General features: G+C 42.1%; 1 protein-coding gene across 5 annotated transcripts in view; it reads right to left on the reverse strand.

The window, feature by feature from the left end:
* tbck (TBC1 domain containing kinase) overlaps positions 1-18704 on the reverse strand; it is a 194763-nt gene that overhangs the window by 99520 nt on the left and 76539 nt on the right. For all 5 annotated transcript variants that reach the window (XM_078531467.1, XM_078531551.1, XM_078531577.1 and 2 more), the window contains 2 exons: positions 18079-18162; positions 8281-8366 (listed from right to left, as the gene is read on the reverse strand). In XM_078531467.1, coding sequence (XP_078387593.1) covers positions 8281-8366; positions 18079-18162 — 170 coding nt within the window. The remainder of the gene's footprint in view (positions 1-8280; positions 8367-18078; positions 18163-18704) is intronic.

Below are 18704 nucleotides of genomic sequence, written 5' to 3' on the forward strand. Positions count from 1 at the left end.
GGGTTCAAATCCATTCCAGAGACTTGAGCATATAATCTAGGTTGCTACATCAGTGTAGGAATGAAGAAATGTTACATGTTGGAGGTGCCATCTTTTGGATGGGATGTTATTATTCTCCAGAAAGTGAAAAAGTGGTGAAAATCAGCTTTTTTGTGTGTATGGATTTGAGCCCATCGCGGTGAAGGTGAACCTTCCCTTCCTTCTCACTTTCCATTCAATGACATCATCAAAACATACTTATATTCAGTGTCAACAGAGGCTTCTATGCAGCTATTAGATTAAGCTGACAATACCTAATTACATACCCAGGAGTGGGTCCCTTATTATACCTGCAACTCTTTTCTACTTCTCACAATATCTAATCCTTATGACCTATCGGAGCTCCATGCCCAACTAAGCATTCCAGCACCTTTCCTGTCCAAACTAGCACAGCAGTGGAATCACTTTCTCATCAGTTCACATTGTGGACTCTCTCCCTATATCTCTGATACCTTCTTTTCTTTCAAATGTCTCTCGTCTCTCCTTTAAAATCCTGGTTGTTTACTGCTTCCCCCAAGCCTAAGTTTCTCCCCAAGGTATCCTCCCTTAACTTTATTTATTTTCTTTTATGTAATCCGTTGTGCCACCCACCAATCAAAATATGTCAACTGCGAAAAAAAGTAGAAGATTTTCACACCGATATACAAATTCAGACGAGGTTATAAAATTTCACTCGCACCAAGAATCATTGGAAAACAACTATCACAATTTGGATTTACCTGCTGGATACTCAACATGAGATAGTGTGAAATGAGAAAAGACAATTGAGTATGTCCCTCTCAACTTCGACATCCAGGGCGAAAACCACCAAGGAGGAAAAAAAGTGTCTTGAAGTCTCATCCTGCCCCCCAACCCCCACCCCACCACACCCTCGCCACCCCCCCCTCCAAAGACAATTGAATGAGAACTCCAGGGTATCGATCCAATATTACAAACTGCATTCTTAAATTCGACCCACAGAGCTTCAGTAAATGACATTTTTATGATTGTAACAATGGGAGAATTGGCTTTCTACAGAATATTTCGGTAACATTTCTGTATCATTGGACGGGATTTTCCGCACCCCCCTGCCGCTGGGATCTTCCAGTACCGTTGCAAGTCAATGGACTTCCGGCCGGGGCGCCGCCTCGCCCACCACAGTGGCCGGAAAATCCTGCCCATTGTAAGCTCCTATCTCATTATTAAGCTGATCAACACCCACCTTCTTTTCAAAAGATTGAATCAACACAGCATTAACCACTTCTACGGCAATAGATTGCACAAATCAAATGGGAGGAAAACGGGGAAACCTGATCTGTCGATCCTCCTTAATCTTGTGCTCTTACCTCCGGGAAACTGAATTTAATGTTTTAATCTTCCTTTACATTTGGTGCCTCCAGTAAAAATAATCAGGCTCAATCACTGTATAAGGACTTCAAAATCCTGATGAGAAAATTATTTTTCCTGCTCTTCTCTGAGTTAATTTCAAGAAATCAAGATCTTTTGAAGACAGGATGTGCAGAACTCTTATAATACAACATTACAAATACAGCCTTAAATACTGATGAAATATAACACTAACATTACTCATTTTACATGAAAAAGTAATTTCTGTACAGAAGGACTTTGATTACATACACATCCAATCTGATTTTCATCATTTTATGTTTATCTACATTAAAATCCTTCTTCCTCAGCTCAACACAGCACTATATCTGAGATTCATTCCAATTTAATCCGATTTCTGTGACTCATTACAATCTCCCCAACACTGGCTCCAAAGCTTGATGCAACCAACAAATTTTACATTATTAAAAGCTCCCAAGTGCCATGTGTGTTTTTTTAAAAAAATTCTTTCATGGGATGTGAGCATCGCTGGCAAGGCCAGCATTTGTTGCCCATCCCTAACTGACCTTGAAGTGAGTGGCTTGTTAGGCCATTTCAGAGGGAAGTTAAGAGTCAACCACATGCTGTGGGCCTGGAGTCACTTGTAGGCCGGACTGGGTAAGGATGGCGGGTTTCCTTCCTTAAAAAGGGTATTAATGAACCAGATGCATTTTTACAACAATTGATGATCATTTTCATGGTCACCATTACTGACGCTGGCTTTATATTCCAGATTTGTTTCTTGAATTTAAATTCCACCAACTGTCATGATTGGATTTGAACACATGCGCCCAGAGAGCTAGCCTGGGCCTAATTGGATTACTTGTCCAGTGACACTACATTGGGGGAAGATGGTGGCATAGTGGTAAACAGATGAACCAGAACAGATTCCAGTGGTCCCACTCCCCGCCAGAATTTGGCTTCCTCCCCTTTAACACCATTTCGGCTTTCTGTTCAGAAAGCACTTTCAATTCAGCAGCTAATAATAGTCACTACACTTAAAAAAGCAATTCCTGTGCAAAACAATTGGATGATTTAATTCCCACCATGAATAATATCAGCTTTATTTTACATGAAGAATCTCACATGTGGGACTTTATCAAATGCCTATTGAAAATGGAAGGACATTGGGCGGAATCGAACCAGAATTGCAGTAGGTGGGGTAGTGGGCATGTAAAAAGACGCCTTACCCACTGGCCACAATGGCGGGTTTTTGTGCCGTGTCATCTGCTTCTCATCTCATTAATTATGCAGCCACAGCCATCTGGCCGGCGGGCGGTATCTGAATCGTCCGCCATGCCATTACCTCACTCCGGGTGCTGTATCTAAACTGCAGCCGCGCACACAGTTGGAGGCCTGCCATGATGTCCTCCCATCCTGCTTGCCCAGGAATCTCACCACTCCTGCTTGGGAGGCAGTGGCAATAGTGGTCAGTATCAACGCTGCATAGAAGAGATTGGCCATCCAGTGCAGAAAGAGGATGAATGATCTCATCACTCCACACACACACACACACACACACACACACAAATATTCTTGACTTGGAATTCTCTTCCTCAAATGGTGGTTGAGGCAGGGTCCTTGAATATCTTTAAGGCAGAGGTAGATAGATTCTTGATTAGCAAAGGGGTGAAAGGTAGGCAGAAATATGAGGTTAAAATCAGATCAGCCATGATATTATTGAATGGCAGAGCAGTCTTGAGGGGCCGAGTGGCCGACTCCTGTTCCTAATTCATATGTTCGTATTCACTGGCATCTCACTCTCTGCCAGCTCAAGGGACATCACCACTCACTCATGCTCACATACATCCTCATCTCTCCATCTGGCCTCATCTGCTCTGAAGACTGCCTCCTCAGCCCTCGCCATTTTGAGGCCACTTGCACAGATCAACATGTGCCCCCACACACACCCAGGGATACTCCCATTTCTCAGTACAGCCCCTGTCTTGCAGCCTCTCCCCTTGCCTGAGACCACTTTGCCCCCTTTCCAAAACAAGCCCAAGCCCTACAGCAGTTGAAATGCTACCCCTGCCTTACAGCTGGTCTGGTAGGTAGAGGCCTGCCCGTGATTCGCCCTAAAAGTGATGTGGTGCTGCCTGCAAAGCCTGGCGCTGATGACAGTGAGTGCTATCTGAAGCAAGGTAGGCAAACAAACCTCGAAGTCCCGAGCGAAGTGCAGCTGGCCAGGTGCACGCCACCGATGTGCCTGGATGATCCAGCGTTGGGGGGGGTGGGGGGGGGATAATTCCGGCGAGCAGGGCTTATAATGAGATGCTGAAGTATTGAAATTAGGTTCCTGACGTGCGACGGTGAAAAACGCGGCCCACAGTTGACTGGCGGAGCAGACGATCACAAACCTGTTTCACTGTGGCATAAAACCGATTTTTGGCCTTCTCGCCATATTGTCCACTCACACCCAGCATGACGCCCACTGCCAACAGGAGTGGAAAATTTCAGTCATTATATTCAATGAAGGGCTGTCTTTTTTAAAAAAAGGTTTGTGAAGAACAATCTGCTACTTCGAAAATATAAAAGTAATGCTGGCTAATGATCTCTTTGGTCTTAATAAATAGTGACCTGAACATCTTCCTTGCTAACTGGTTCATAAGTCCCTTACCCCATAATCACTCTTTTGCTTTTGAGTATTGGAACTCCATACGTCAGCTATCCTTATTTTGAATACGGAATTTGTTCAATGCTTCAACCACGTTGATGTTCACAGAGCTAGTTGGCAGTCTATCCTACAGACTTAAGTGTGAAATCACTGGGCTATGGTTGGTTTGTGGTTTCTTCGGCTTACAATGAAGTTACATAAAGCCCAAGGGACAAGAATGAATTTTGACAGGTTTGCAAAGTGCCATATATTATTAGTGCAAGATTTTCTAATGCTGGTGCAGATCTTATGGCCTCCTGTTCAATTCCGTTATGACCTACGTTAGCTGCTTGCATTTGCAATGTACAACACCAACATCTCGAACCTCCACCCAAATGCCGCCCTTTCTCTTTTGTATAACTCATGTAAATTTTATGTTCCCTCCATCTCAGTGACTCCACAGTTTCCAAATTCCTCATTGCAACATTTTCTCTTTTTGAAAGTTAACAGTTAGATATATCTGAAACTGTTGGACCGTTTATGTTTTTTTTAAAACTTTGTCTTTAATCACTGATTTGTTTTCTTAAAACCTTCTAGTCAACTTTCAGTGCTCCAGAATTCCCCAAATTCCAATGTTAACCTTCGCACTGCTGCTATTTTTCATACACATGCTTGAGTGTCAAACTGCTTTACTGCAAAATCACAATTTTCCCGAATATATATAGTTTCACGTTAGATGCGTCACATGATAGTAAATGAGATCAAAACAAAGATCTTGATCTTAACTTTGTGTATAAATGTGCCTTAGTCACATTTTCAAATGGTGCAACTTGAAAAAAGCAAATCAGTTTACTTGTAAATGAGGTACACTTAGAAGTAGACAAACTGCAAATGCTCTCTAAGGAGCTTGGTGGTCCTTCGATCAGGAAAGTTTTTGTAAAAATAAGTTACACGAAGTTGATGTAATTCCGTGTATTTGAGAATGTTTGCTCGGTCCTTTTTGCAAACAAGCAGAGAAGTTAACCCTTTCCAGTGACTGTTGTTTTTCTTTTTGTTCACCAAGCATCCATTTTTGTACTCCTGACTGTAAATTATATATATATATATATATAGGGCATTATTAAATTTTAAGTTTGCAAATTGGTAAGTACGATTGGGCAAATGATACGCCAACAATAGACTGAGCATTTAAGAACTTACCTGCAGACATCAAAGCTAGGATTTTCAATCCTGGGTCAGGAAGCTGGACGGCTGGTCAAGTTCTAGGTCCCGACCCCACATGGCGTGTTTTTAGACCAACCCACTGGAATTTTTAATGGGGCCAGGCCAATTAATGGTAGGAAGCAGGCTCACTGTCCAGTCAGGGATGATGGGAGGCCTTCCAACACTCAGTGAGCGGCAATCTCAGCAGCCAAGGCCGGAGCTGCCAATCGGAAGATGGAGCGAGAGAGCGAAAGAGACCATGACCAGGCAAGTCTATTTTTATTTTTACTTTTTAAAAAAGGGCCACAACTGCCTGGCCATGATCCTGAAGGGACAATCCCCAATCCCTCCAGGGCACGAGCAGAGGTTGTAGCTGTGGTCTAGTAGCCACTCTGGGTCCAGGGTGGCGGGTGGGCGGGGTAGGGGGGGCAGTCGTCCTAGGAATTTTATGGCATGATCTGCAGGTGGGAACTCAAGGATTTATGTTGATGATTCTGATAATTTCAGGAGATTTAGGATTATCAATGGCATTTAATCAAGAAATTAGGGAAATGAGCTCAGAGCTTAGAAATAGCTAGGTTACTCAAAACTTAGTTGTGAGAAGTCAATAAGGCTATTTTCTTCTCAAGGTGGGGAGATCTGTAAGAAGTCGCTGTTTAATAAAATCTTTAAAAATATCTTGAATATGATAGAAATAGCTCTCTCTCTCTCTCTCTTTTGTCTCTCTTTCTCACAGGAAGAATGCTTCCATAGCAGCTTGCTGGCTGACAAGCGCAGGATAGGCCTGTTATCTCTGCCAAGGACATATCTCTAGCACAGGCCCAGAAACAAGGCATCCATAAACCTGATAAAATTCAATGTCATGACCCATACCTAAACAAAGTGTCTGAGTAAAGGTTAAGCAGGCTCTCAAGGTGGGGGGGGAGAGAATCACTTCAGACAGGAATGAGTTTCTCGAAGTGATCCACGCTGGCTTCTGACCAATACTAACCACACTTTGGCTAGATTCAGAAGACTGGGGACAGAAGAGACTGACCCTCCAGCTACGGAGGTCAGCTTCATTCATCCATTTGTCCGATGTGGAACCAATAACCCACTCAGAGCAGACTGCCGCTGTCAGCTACGGAGATCAGCTCCACTCTCCTCCGATCCAGGACCAGTAAACCACGTTCACCTGTTAGGGGAAGTATGTCTTTTCTGCTTATTTAGCTTATGTATCATATATAAACTGTTGCTTCTTAATAAACTGCTTTAAAATCACTTATGAGCTCGACTCCCTTTCTTGGGTAATGTGACTTCTGGACAAAAATATTACACCAGAACATCCAAGGAGCTGTAGCTTTACCGAATTGCATCAATTGAGTTTATGCTGCGTGTCCAGTGAAATTATGGTGGTGGAGTAGCTCCAAGGAAATTCTGGGAACATGTGGCTACTGTAACTCAGGTTAGACTGTAAATCACGAAACTTGTGATGCCAATCCAGGATAGATTGTTTCAGCCATTTGTGTCGGACGTAATATCCTCAGGCAACTTGAGATTTAGTTATAGATTCAATAGCAGCCTTCAAATGGGAATTGGATAAATATTTGAGGGGAAAAAAACTGCAGGGATATGAGGAAAGAGTGGGGAGCTGGGACTAATTGGATTGCTTTTCAAAAGAATTGGTACAGTCTTGATGGGCCGAATGGCTTCCTTCTGCATTGTACTAGTCTATGATTCCATGATTAAGGAAGAAAAAGAAAAAAAAAACTTGTATTTGCATAATGCCTTTCAAAATCTGAGGATATCCAAAAGTGTTGTACAACTAATGACATATTTTTGAAGTGTATTACTGTTCTACTGTAAAAAAACAAAGCAGCCAATTTACATACAGCAATATGTCAATGACTAATTAATCTGTTGGAGTGATATTAGTTGAGGGATAAATATTGATCAGAATACCAGGAGATTTTCCCCTGTTTTTCTTCAAGATACAGCCAGGGGATCCTTCACATCCACATGAAAGTGAAGAAGGGGCCTCAGTTTAACATCTCTTCTGAGAAATGGAGCTGCTGACAGTGACTGGAGTGTTATCCTGGTTTATATGCTCAAGTCTCTGGAATATAGTTTGTACACACATCCTTCCGACTTGGTGTGTTATCACTGAAACAAGGTTAACACCCAATTAGCACTACACCGCCGTGTTGACTTCCTGTTGAGCTTGATTTCTCAAACATTGGATACCTCCAATGCCTCATTGCTCACCAGAATCTAGACGGTAAGCAGGCATGCTGTTCAACCCCATGCAGTTTTATACCCGAGCCCAAACGTGTCTGCACCCAACTTTCACATGAGCACTGAAATGATGTTATACAGAGGAGCTACAGGTTTCTGAAGGTGATGGATGGATGGATTTTGGGACGTGAGAAGGTGCTATATAAATGCAAGTTCTCTCTATCTGTGATCATAGTCTTATGGCAGCACAAGCACACAGTTTAAAAATAAGGGGTCTCCTTCTCTCAGAGGGGTGTGAATCTTTGGAACACTCTTCCCCAGTGGTGAAGGCAGAGTCAATGATTATTTTTCAGGCAGAGGTAGATGGATTCTTGACTAACAAGGGAGTCAGAGGTTATCGGGGGTAGGTGGAACGTGGAGCTGAGGCCACAATCAGGTCAGCCATGATCTTACTGAATGGCGGAGCAGGCTTGAGGAACTGAATGGCCTACTTCTGCTCCTAATTCGTATGTTTGTATGTATCACTCCTTATTATAACAACTGCATCGGCACTGAACCAGATGATATTCAAACCAGAATTCTCTCAATCTAGGCCCCCAAAGTGGCAGTTTCATGATGTGCACTCACATTCACCCTTGTTAGTGTTTGACTGTCCAGCCTTATTTCATTTATTATCAAGGGAAAAGACAAGCGCAGTCATAACTCTGTCAAAATATTCTTTTTCAAGTGCAGAGTGACATTTTTCTTCCAAGTGTTGCCCTCTTTGTAACCCCCACACAACTCCGAGATTCACTGTTTTTACCTAACCCACATTAGAGGACAGTGAAACTTCAAGAAGAAAATTTACAAGTACCCTTAGTACTTACATCTGGAATGAAGCCAATCTCATTGAGATGGTTACTCAGCTCTGGGTCATGGAAAGCAATCATCTGGGAAAACACTGTCAGATACTCTGTAATAAGGAGAAAATTTATTAATGTTACGAAAAAAAAAGCATTTGATGAAAGACTGATCCTTAAAGAATACCGATTGTTTTCACAACCCCCTGTCATACGGAGGGAACTCACGATCACACAGACATGACACACCCAGCCATAGTTTGCAGGTGACTACACAAAGGCTACCTAAAATGATTCATTCAGTAAGGGCCTGCTTCTCAACAGCTTCAACCTGATGGGACCATAGGAGTCAATATCACAGCTTTATGACAAATAAATGGTACTCCGCTGTAAGAGTGCATGGGAAAGACATCAGTAGCCAGCACAGTTTGATTTGCAGTTGCTATCACATGGACAGTGCATTGCGATGCTTTTAGCTCAAATTAATGTTGGTGCTTTTGAAAAATACCCGAGCTGCATCTTTGTGCCAGTTTTTACATAGTGCAGATGTAAAGGAATGGCTTGTACACTGACACTATACTGACTTGCTATTTCTGAACTCTAAAATGGTGATGCAGCAGCTTTAAGATAGTGGCAAGGCCATGGAGAGGGAGCAAAAGAGATTTGCCAGTGGCAAAAGTTAAGAGGAGAGAAGAAAAACAGGGACTCTCCTCTCGGATGGAGAAGATCGAGGGGAAATTTGACAGAGACATTGAAAATTATGAAGGATAACTAGGAAAATAATACTGTTTTCATCAGTAATTAAAGGGCACAATTTTTAAGATCATCTTCAAAAAGAATGAAGGAAGATATTAGGAGAATTATTTTTACATTTTAAGGTAATTAAGAAATGCAATGCAACTACCAGTGATTGAGGCACAAACTTTAATAGCTTTAAGGGGCATTTGAAAAAGAAAAACATTCAGAAAGTTATTGGGAAGGCACAAGGGGAACGGGATTCAGTTCCACATTCCTAGCACTACATTATCTTATGCATCACATTTTTAAATGCCTCAATTAATTCCAATCCACTCAGTGCAATACGGGCTCAAAACTAATCGGGACCCATTTTGCTTCTGATCTCAATTCCATACTGCGATCTCATCAGGTTATGCTGTATCTGATGCTCCTGCATAGATTTACTTTGTCAACATTCATGCAATACAAAGTGCGTAAAGCAGATCTTCCTATCCTGATAGCAAACAACTCTGCAGGGTAATCTCTGCACTGATGTGAAGCTAGAGCAGGCATGGAGGACAAAGCTGACTGAAAAATCACAAGATTCTTCGGCGACAGATTGGGCCCTGAGAGTCTCCTTTGTGCAAACCGAGCAAACAGACAGACAGACACTGGGGGCAGAATTTTACGTCCGGTGGGTGGGCTCGTGCCTGACCCGATGGGGTGTAAAATCGTGCGAGAAGACGTCGGACGAGCATCCCGACATCATCGCGCACTCACGCAATATTTCGCTCGGCGGGCGTGCGCAAAAGTCGGAAGCGTGCCCGCCAACAATTAAGAGGGCAATTACGCCCATTAACGGCGCAATTTACTCCGATTTTACGTTGCCCGTCTGACCTTATGGCTGGTGGATGGGTGAATCAACCAGGCGGCCTTTGCATTTTTCATCAAACCTCATCCCGGCCAGGTGAAAGTTCCACGGTGAAACAAAATAAAAATAAATTTCTGTGGACGGCATTTTTATCAGCTATATTTTCAGGTGATTAATTATGATGCGTGGACACCTTTTTTTTCCAGCTTTGAAAGCCTTTATTTCAGCCTTTTCCAAGTCTGCAGCTCCCTGAGGCAGCTCCCTGCCTTCAGAGAACTTTCTTACAGCGCTCACCTGCGCCTGCAGAAACATCATCGCCCAGCCTCTTCCCACCCCCACCCCGGCAGCACTGAGCATTTCAGAGGCTACAAAAGGATACAGGCAAGTTAAGTGAGGGGCAAGAATGTGGGGTATAATATGGAGCAGCCAGGAGTTATCCACTTTGGTAGGCAAAATAGAAAAGCAAATGATTTTTTAAATGGCAAGAGATTGGGAAGTGTTGGTTTTCAGAGAGACCCAGGTATCTTGTACATGAATCACAGCACATTAACGTACAGGTACAGCAAGCAATTAGGAAAACAAATGGCATGTTAGCCTTCATTATGAAGGGATTAAAGTATTAGAGAAAAAAAGTCTTACTGCAATTGCTTATGGTTTGATGAGACCACCCCTGGAGTAGTGTGTACAGTTTTAGTCTCCTTATCTAAGGGAGGATATACATATCCTAAAGGAAGCACAAGAAGGTTCACTAGAACAGGATAAGAGGTATTTCTGTTGAGGAGAGATTGAGTAGTCTAGGCCTATATTCCCCGGAGTTTAGAAGAATGAGAGGTGATCATAAAATTCTTAAGCGTTTGTCAGGGTAGGTGCTGGGAGGATATTTCCCTGACTGGGAAATCTAGAACTGGGAAGTTAGTCTCGGAATAAGGGGTTGGCCATTTAGGACTGAGATGAGGAAAAATTTCTTCACTCAAAAGGTTTACCAATTTTTGCAACCATCTGTGAATGCTCAGTTGATGAGAGTTTTCAAAACAAAGATCAATAGATTTTTTGATATCAAAGGAATCAAGGGATATGGGAACAGTGCCTGAGATAGAAGATCAGTCATGCTCTTACTGAATGGCAGCGCAGGCTTCAAGGGTTCCTATTTCTTATGCTCTTGCAAGTGCTGGCCTTGCCAGGGACACCCACATCCGGAGAATGAATAATGGAAAAAAAAACATAAAACAGGAAACGTCAAGGTCTCCTAGTCCATCAGGCCTTTCTGTTCTGATATGGTAACTTCCAAATTCTATCTCCTCATCCCCACACAAACCGTACCCATCAACTCAATCTTCTGGAAAAGGCAAACAAGCTCCAGACATTACCCGATGAGGAACCTACATTCTAGATGCATAGTTTTGTTATGCTCAGAAACCTGGGGGCCTTGGCTCAGAGACAGCACTGTTACCTCTGAGTTTGAAGGCGGTTGGTTCAAGTCCCACTCCAGAGACTCGAGTACAAAATCGAGGTTGACACTCCAGTGCAGTAACGAGGGTACTCTGCATCATTGGATGTAACATCTGATAAGATGTTAAACTGAGCTCTGTTTGCTCTCCCGGGTGGAGATAAAAGAGTCAATGGTATTACTTTGAAGAGCAGGAGAGTTCTTATGCTATTGCCAATATTTAGCTCTCAAATGACAACTACAACAAATTACAGCTAGTTCACTGCTGCACAAATTGGTCACCACCTTTCCTAGGTCACAACAGTACAATGAAGGTTCACTCAACTGAATCCTGGGATGCTAGATACCAATGATAAGAAATTGAGAAGACTACCCCTATGAGTTTAGACTATCCCTTGAGTTAAGAAGAGGTGGTCGCAAAAATAAAATTCTTAAGGTGTTTGACAGGGTTGTCAGTTTTTGGAATCATCAATCTCAGAGAACTGTGAATGCTCAATTGTTGACAGTATTCAAAACAGAGATCAATAGATTTTTGGATACTAAAGGAATAGTAGGTGAGGTTGGAGATCAGCCATGAACTTCAAAAGTACCTCATTGGCTCTAAAGTACTTTCGGACAATCTGAGGCACGTAAGACATTATATAAAGACAAGTCTTTTGTTTTAACTCTTCTGAATGCTTGCAGCAAATCCACACGCACTACATGAGCTGGAAACATCTCCTGGAGTCCAACAATTCTCTGGTGGAAAAGAACTACTGACATCTAACATAATGCTATGTTTTTAAACTTACAGATTCTCTGGGCCTTGATAACCTACCTAGTTATAGTGCAAATGACTGTCAATGAAACTGTTGGTAGTAAAGTGGGAACAGGTGGAGGCCATTCAGCCCCTAGATCCTGTTCTGCCACTCAATTAGATCATGGCTGATCTGTATTTTAACACCATCTACCTGACTTGGCTCCGTAGCCTTTATTATCCATGTATAACAAAAAGCAATCAATCTTACTTTTGAAATGGTCGACTGATTAGGCCTTAGCAGCTTTTTCCAGGGAGAGAATTCCAGGTTTTCACTACCCTTTGTGAAACTGACACGCAAGAGGCAGCCTAGCGCAGCAAAAGAAAACAGCAAAAATGTCCTTGGCTGAACAGAGTTAAACACTACTTGACACAATATGCACCACATTGGAAATGGGGGAAAAAAGCCACACTGACACGAAGAGCAAGAGCAAACTATTACCAGATACCTGGAATGCTGGGTCACTGAATGGAGAAATGCAGCCATTCCACCTGGGATGAGCTGAAAGGTTTGCCTCTGTGACTGGTCTGAATTGACAGAGCTAAGATGCATAACTACCAGCTAAAGAATTTAACCGCTATGAATACAGGAGTTTTTTTTTAAAAACAAAGTCTTATTGGAGAATTGAAACAAGCAATGCTGAAAAAGCTGAGACATCATAAACTTTTAACTTAAAAAAAAACCCACTTTGAAACCCATTTAGGTGGATACCTCCAACCTTACTTTGCAATTGGTGAATTTCTTCCAACTCTGTTTGATTATTGTTTGTCCTTACTGACTAATTAGCTGAAAACACAATAGTTCAAATAGTCCGGATTTTGTGGTCAGTGCTAAACGAACACACAAGAGCAGAAAAGCAAGAGCACACCGCTTCCAACCAATCAGATTAAATAATGCACACTGAGACGCACAGAGTCTTAACCAGGAAGTATATATTTGAAAATTTAATTCTACATAAAATTATCTACAGATGCAAAGAACTATGGGTTTAAGGGAGATAAGAGATAGAAAGAAAAGGCAAAGTTTCTATAATTTAAAAAAAATCTCCAACAATAATTAAATCCAGAAGGAATAAGGATCCACACTTATAAAAATAAGGTTTTCAGCCAAGGGAGGTTAATTGGCAGTCATTAAGGCTTATTATGATGTTAAAATTTCACTAATGCCTGAATGTACCAGTCCTAATTTTTTCTGGTGTGTTTATTGGGTTAATACAGCAACTTCATGCCATTGCGCAGATGTGAAATCTAAATCTATTGGCGAGGTTTCAGTGCAGGAAAGCTTATGAAAGAGGTCAAATTGGATAGCAAAAGAGATGGGAATGGACTTAGGATAAAGCGCAGGAGTATGAGGTGGAATCAAGCGCGAGAGCGGTGGCTGAGATAAAGCAGGAAGTGAAACAGTGACATTAGAGTGATGACACAACCAATGCAAAGGTAAAACTTGGTTTAAAAAAGAGCGGGCAGTGAAACCAATGTAAGAGAAAATCTGAGTCATGACAAGCACTGAGGGTGAATAAATTGTGCAAGTTAAAAGTAAGTATTCTGTTTCTCTTAAACAAAATCTGTCTACCTAATTTTAATTCAGGCTGTCAAAAAACAAATAAAAAAGACTCGAGATAGAAGGCAGGCTGTGTGTCAAGACTGTGATATGTGGGAGTTTGAGGACAGAGAGACTGACCAGAATTCCCACATCTGCAGGAAATGTCTCTGCTTTAAGTCACTCTAGCTCAGAGTCAATGAGAAGTGCAAGTTCATGCTGGAAGATAAGGGAAGGGGAGGAATTTCTGGACAGTTTTAATCACACAGTAGAAGAAAACGCAGTTAAAGGAAGGGGAAAGTGTGACTATAAGGGAACCAGGTAGCAGGATCTTAGGAGGGGTTAAAAAGAAGATCCCGCAGATACTTTTCCTTTGCACCAGGTATAATGTACTCGTTAACTGTGAAGACAAGGAGAAAAATTATGGGGAGGACAGCCACAATGCCCACCAAAGCACTGTGGCTCAGAAGGCTGTCTGAGTTGGGAAGAAGGTCTAGAAGGGCAGAATAGAAATGTGGTCCATCGGGATTCACTGGGGTTTATTTCTAGAGGGACAGAATTGAAAAGCAGAGAGGTTATGCTGATATTACATTGAATCTTGGTTAGACCACATTTGGATTACTGTGTACATTTCTGGTCTCATTATATAAAGGATATAGGGGCACCGAATAGGGTTCAAAATAATTTTGCAAGGATGATAACAGAACTGAGAGGTTATAGCTATCAGGAAAGGATGAGCAGGCTGGGGCTCTTCCTCTTGGAAAAAGAAGGCAGGGGATGACCTGATAGGTGTCTTTAAAATGATCAAAGGTTTTTATTGAGTAGACATAGATAGCGTTTCCACTTGTGGAGAAGAGCAAAACTAGAAGCCATCAATATAACAATCACCAAGAAATCAAATAGGGAATTCAGGAGAAGCTTCTTTATCCAGAAAGTGAGGAGGATATGGATCTTGCTGCCACAGTGAGTAGTTGAGGTGATACTGCAGATGCATTCAACAGGAAGCTAGATAACAAATGAGTGAGAAGGGAATAGAAGGTTATGCTGATCATGTAGATAAGGAAGGATGGAAGGAGGTTCAAGTGCGGCATAAATGCTGGCAGGAGCTGGTGGGGCCGAATGGCCTGTTTCTGTGCTATGTATTCTTTGTCATTCTTGATTTCCATATTTAACTGCACATGTAAAGACACCAGGAGCTGCTGTCCTATCATAAAATCTGGGCCAATGTCCCCTCCAATAAAAAAAACTACTGGGTGTAAATTTTCAAAGAGACTGCCCCCAGCTTACATGTTCCCAATTTTGAAGACTTGAAATCAGGTTAACGGAGGTCTGCTCCCAGTCCTTTGACCTGTGCTCCTGTTGAGTGTGGCTCTACCATGGGAGCGGAGCCTTCAAAAAATTTCCCTCATAGTTAACTTTGGGAAAGGTGGTGTTTGTGGGGATTGGGCAGCTATGAAGGAGGTTTAAGATTAATACTTCATTAGCGTAGTACATCACAGGAACAAACGTGTGAAAATTGTCGATTGTGGCTCTTCCAATCTAGCCTTAATTCTTTGAGCACAGAAAACAATTGATTGTAGGAAATGTACCAGAAGGTAAAACAGTAAAACATCAAGAAAAGGTTTGAATCGAAATGTGATACCTATCAAGGCATGATTAACTGTAATAACTGACTGTTATATGTACCCGTGAGCTTCAAAGACAGCCATTACATAGAACACACAACCTTAATTTTAGTTAAATACGTATGGAACCATTTATTGCTTAATGATAATTTAACGGATTGGTGGCTAAACATACTCTCAGTCTGCATTTGTACATTAATCAAAGAAAAAAAATCATTATTCAAAATAGTTCAAACATTAATGTTTAAGACCATATGTAAAAGGTCCAGCCAAACGGATGCAAGTACTACACATGGCACGAAAGTTGAAATCCTTTCAAAGACTCCACAGCACCTGGATAGCAGACTCAACCAGTCCCTAAAGCTCTTTAGTAATCAAGCTTGGGCCTGACAAGACCCCATCATTCCATCTCCACGCCCCACACAAAAATGTCACCAGTCAACTAATTGTGGAGCAATAGCTGCAGCACCGACAGATCTGCAGGCAAAACTTCCTAGTGCAGCAGTCTGTTACTTAATATATTAGATGTTCCAGCTACTGCAACCTGGGCAGGTAGATAGATCACAACAGAGGCCTGTGTAATGTAGTGAAAAGTTAAGTTTACGGTTTTGTTTTGGAACAGTGAAAGAATTAAAGGTAACTGGAGATTGCTTGAATTAAATCGAGTGAAAGCAAATTAGAAAAGCAATGTGTGCGGCGCAAATCAGCTGTATGGAATGCTTCACCATCAGTAGAATCAAACTACAGGTTCGTAAGCTATACAATGTTGTATTCCATTTCATTTCATGTTCCTTCAGCTATGTATCAGCAGCACCACATGCTGGACGATGCAAGTTACTGCTTGATGGCAACTGCAGTAAACTGCTTAAACAACCCTAATGTTCTACAACTCCATCCTTTATTATTTTAAATACAATTGTTCACATTCTGAACTCTAGACTCTGACAGTGATAAAGATAATTACATTAAGAGGAAACGCAAAAGAAACAAAGACGGTTTCTCATACAAAAAGGGTTGGTTTGCCACACTGAATCTTATTTCTGTGGGTTCTTTGAAAAAGCTAACATGGTCCAAATCCAGGAGTGTGACCTCATCTTTCTGTCCCATAACCCTTCCAACCCCTTTAAATTCTGCTAATCTGTATTAGTTTAAGGAGCATGAAATGAGCTCGCTAACTCACAGAATTGAGCTGTTATGTGGCCTGTTCAGTGATTACCACATTCTACTGTAGACGACTGACTGTGATGAAGATGTGGATTAATTCCGGCTTTGTAATCAGGCCACCCATGATGCAGACTCAGAGTTCAAAATATCCAATCTAAATGCCCATTTTAATGAGGATAACTTGATATTACATAGCACCACATGGCTTCGTTGCTGGCTCAGTGAGGTGTAAATCCACTAAGTAGCCCAATTTTGATAATTGGTTCCCATCTTCAGTCCCATCTGTAGTTATGCCTGCTGAAGGTGTTTATTTGTGCAAGATCAGGTGAGCATCTGGCTCAGATGTGAAGTCCCCACACAGTTCAACAGCCCCATGACAATCAAGCATAATCAAACATAATATCCACTTGGGCAATTCTTAGAGGGTGGGTAGTGTCCCACAGCACAGCATCGTGGACTCCATGCCCGCAGGAGGGGGCAGAAAATTGGTCAGGAAAAAAGTAGTGTTGGGAAAGCAGTAGTGGTGTACAGGGCTTCCTAGAAACAACCTGATTTGTACATCTGACAATCCCATGCTAAAACAGCAAATCCTAATCCCCCCCCTCCAAAACACCATGTTACTTGAGAAACACGATCCAAATTATGTGGGAAAAGTAGAAACCAGGGAGCAAGAGTAGCCTCTTCTGGTGCCACCAGGCAGCCCAGAAGCATTACGGAAATAAGGTATACGCCCTGCCACTCTGCCCCCACGACAACACCCCCCCTGCCCAATTCCCAACATTAATGAAGGGAACAATAATAAAGAGACGGACCCCTGGCATCCTACAGGTTTTCATTGTTTGCCCTAGGGAAGTCTAGCGGAGTTGGGAGGGGCTACTCAAAATCCATCTGGAGTCCTGATGTAACCCAGTTATGTCAGGTTGGGGGGGTGGAGGGTTTCCATGCCTTCGACTGATGGAACACTATGGAACTTCAAGGCTGATAATCCACAGATATAATGGATGAGGGTACCTTTTGGTAACAACAGGTAAGGGATGCACTAAACGTTTACATTGGCTTTGCCTACAAACTTGTGGGTGTGCTTTTTCAAAAAAATAAAAATTACTGCTGGTCAGATAGGGTCAAAATGGGCCAAAATCACCTGAACTTCTCAGCCTCCCATGGTGAGCTGGATGACAAAACACCTCTCACTGAATTTCAGAACAGCTGTTCTAACTTACAGAGTAATAGAGCGTTAAAGGGCAATAATTCAATTAAGTAGTTTGGATGAGACAAAGCACAGAAGTCAAGCGTTCACTTGGGGGGAAAAAAAACACAATATTGAGTTACTGCTTTAGACCTGATGACAGACACATGACTTTAAGAGATGGACTGTACTATATTTAACTTTGCTTTGGAATTCATCATTTAATGACAAGTCCACCGAGCAAGGAGGGGGCACTTCAACATAATAATAGAGAGCAATACAGGTCTTGCTGTAATACAGCATTGCACAATATATTGTTCCCCTTTCCTGCTGGCAGATCACCACAGAGATACACAGGATGTCACATGCTACAGAAGCACATTTAACCATCACACTGGCTGGCTTGTACAAACTTATTCTACACGCTCTTCCATGCAATGCACGTAAAACAATGCGCATAACGGAACATTGTGACTTACCTTGTATGACATGAGAATTGTCCTTCAGAAAGAAGTTGTACAGATATTTGGGAATAAAAGCAGACATGCAAGCATAGGCCAAGGCTGTAACAGGAAGGGAAAGTTAGACAGTCAGTGGTATTCCGACACTCCAGCACCCCTCATCCTCCCCTGCAAGTTTGAATGAAATTCCATGACGTTATTTATTTACTCTTTTCTTCCCGTCTCTCGGTCTCCCCGTGATACGTATCATCTTTACGGAAGACTGTGCATGGACATTCTGCTTTGAGATCCATCAAAAACAGTTCAACATCTAGTTTCTGGCAGGCCTCTCAGACAGGCCTTAGGTTAGCTCTCCTCTCAAATCGTCCCTCTTTTTCCACAGAAAGGTACCCTCGCTACTATTTCACACTTCTCTGCACGCGGCAAAGTTGAAATCGGTAACACAGGGTATGAACCCAAGTTCAGAAGTCTCTGAGGCAGAGCTGTTCAATCAGTTGAATCTTTCTGTTTATTTACATCACAATTATTGTTGAAAAACTTAACTGGCTTCTGAAGAATTTTACAGCGCTATTAGAAGCTCACTGCTCTCTGAAAAGAGCTCTGCACAGTTCCACTCCCCTGCCCTTTCTCCTCATGCCGCTTTA

The sequence above is a fragment of the Cetorhinus maximus genome, chromosome 1 (assembly GCF_964194155.1).
Source record: "Cetorhinus maximus chromosome 1, sCetMax3.hap1.1, whole genome shotgun sequence".
Lineage (NCBI taxonomy): Eukaryota > Metazoa > Chordata > Chondrichthyes > Lamniformes > Cetorhinidae > Cetorhinus > Cetorhinus maximus.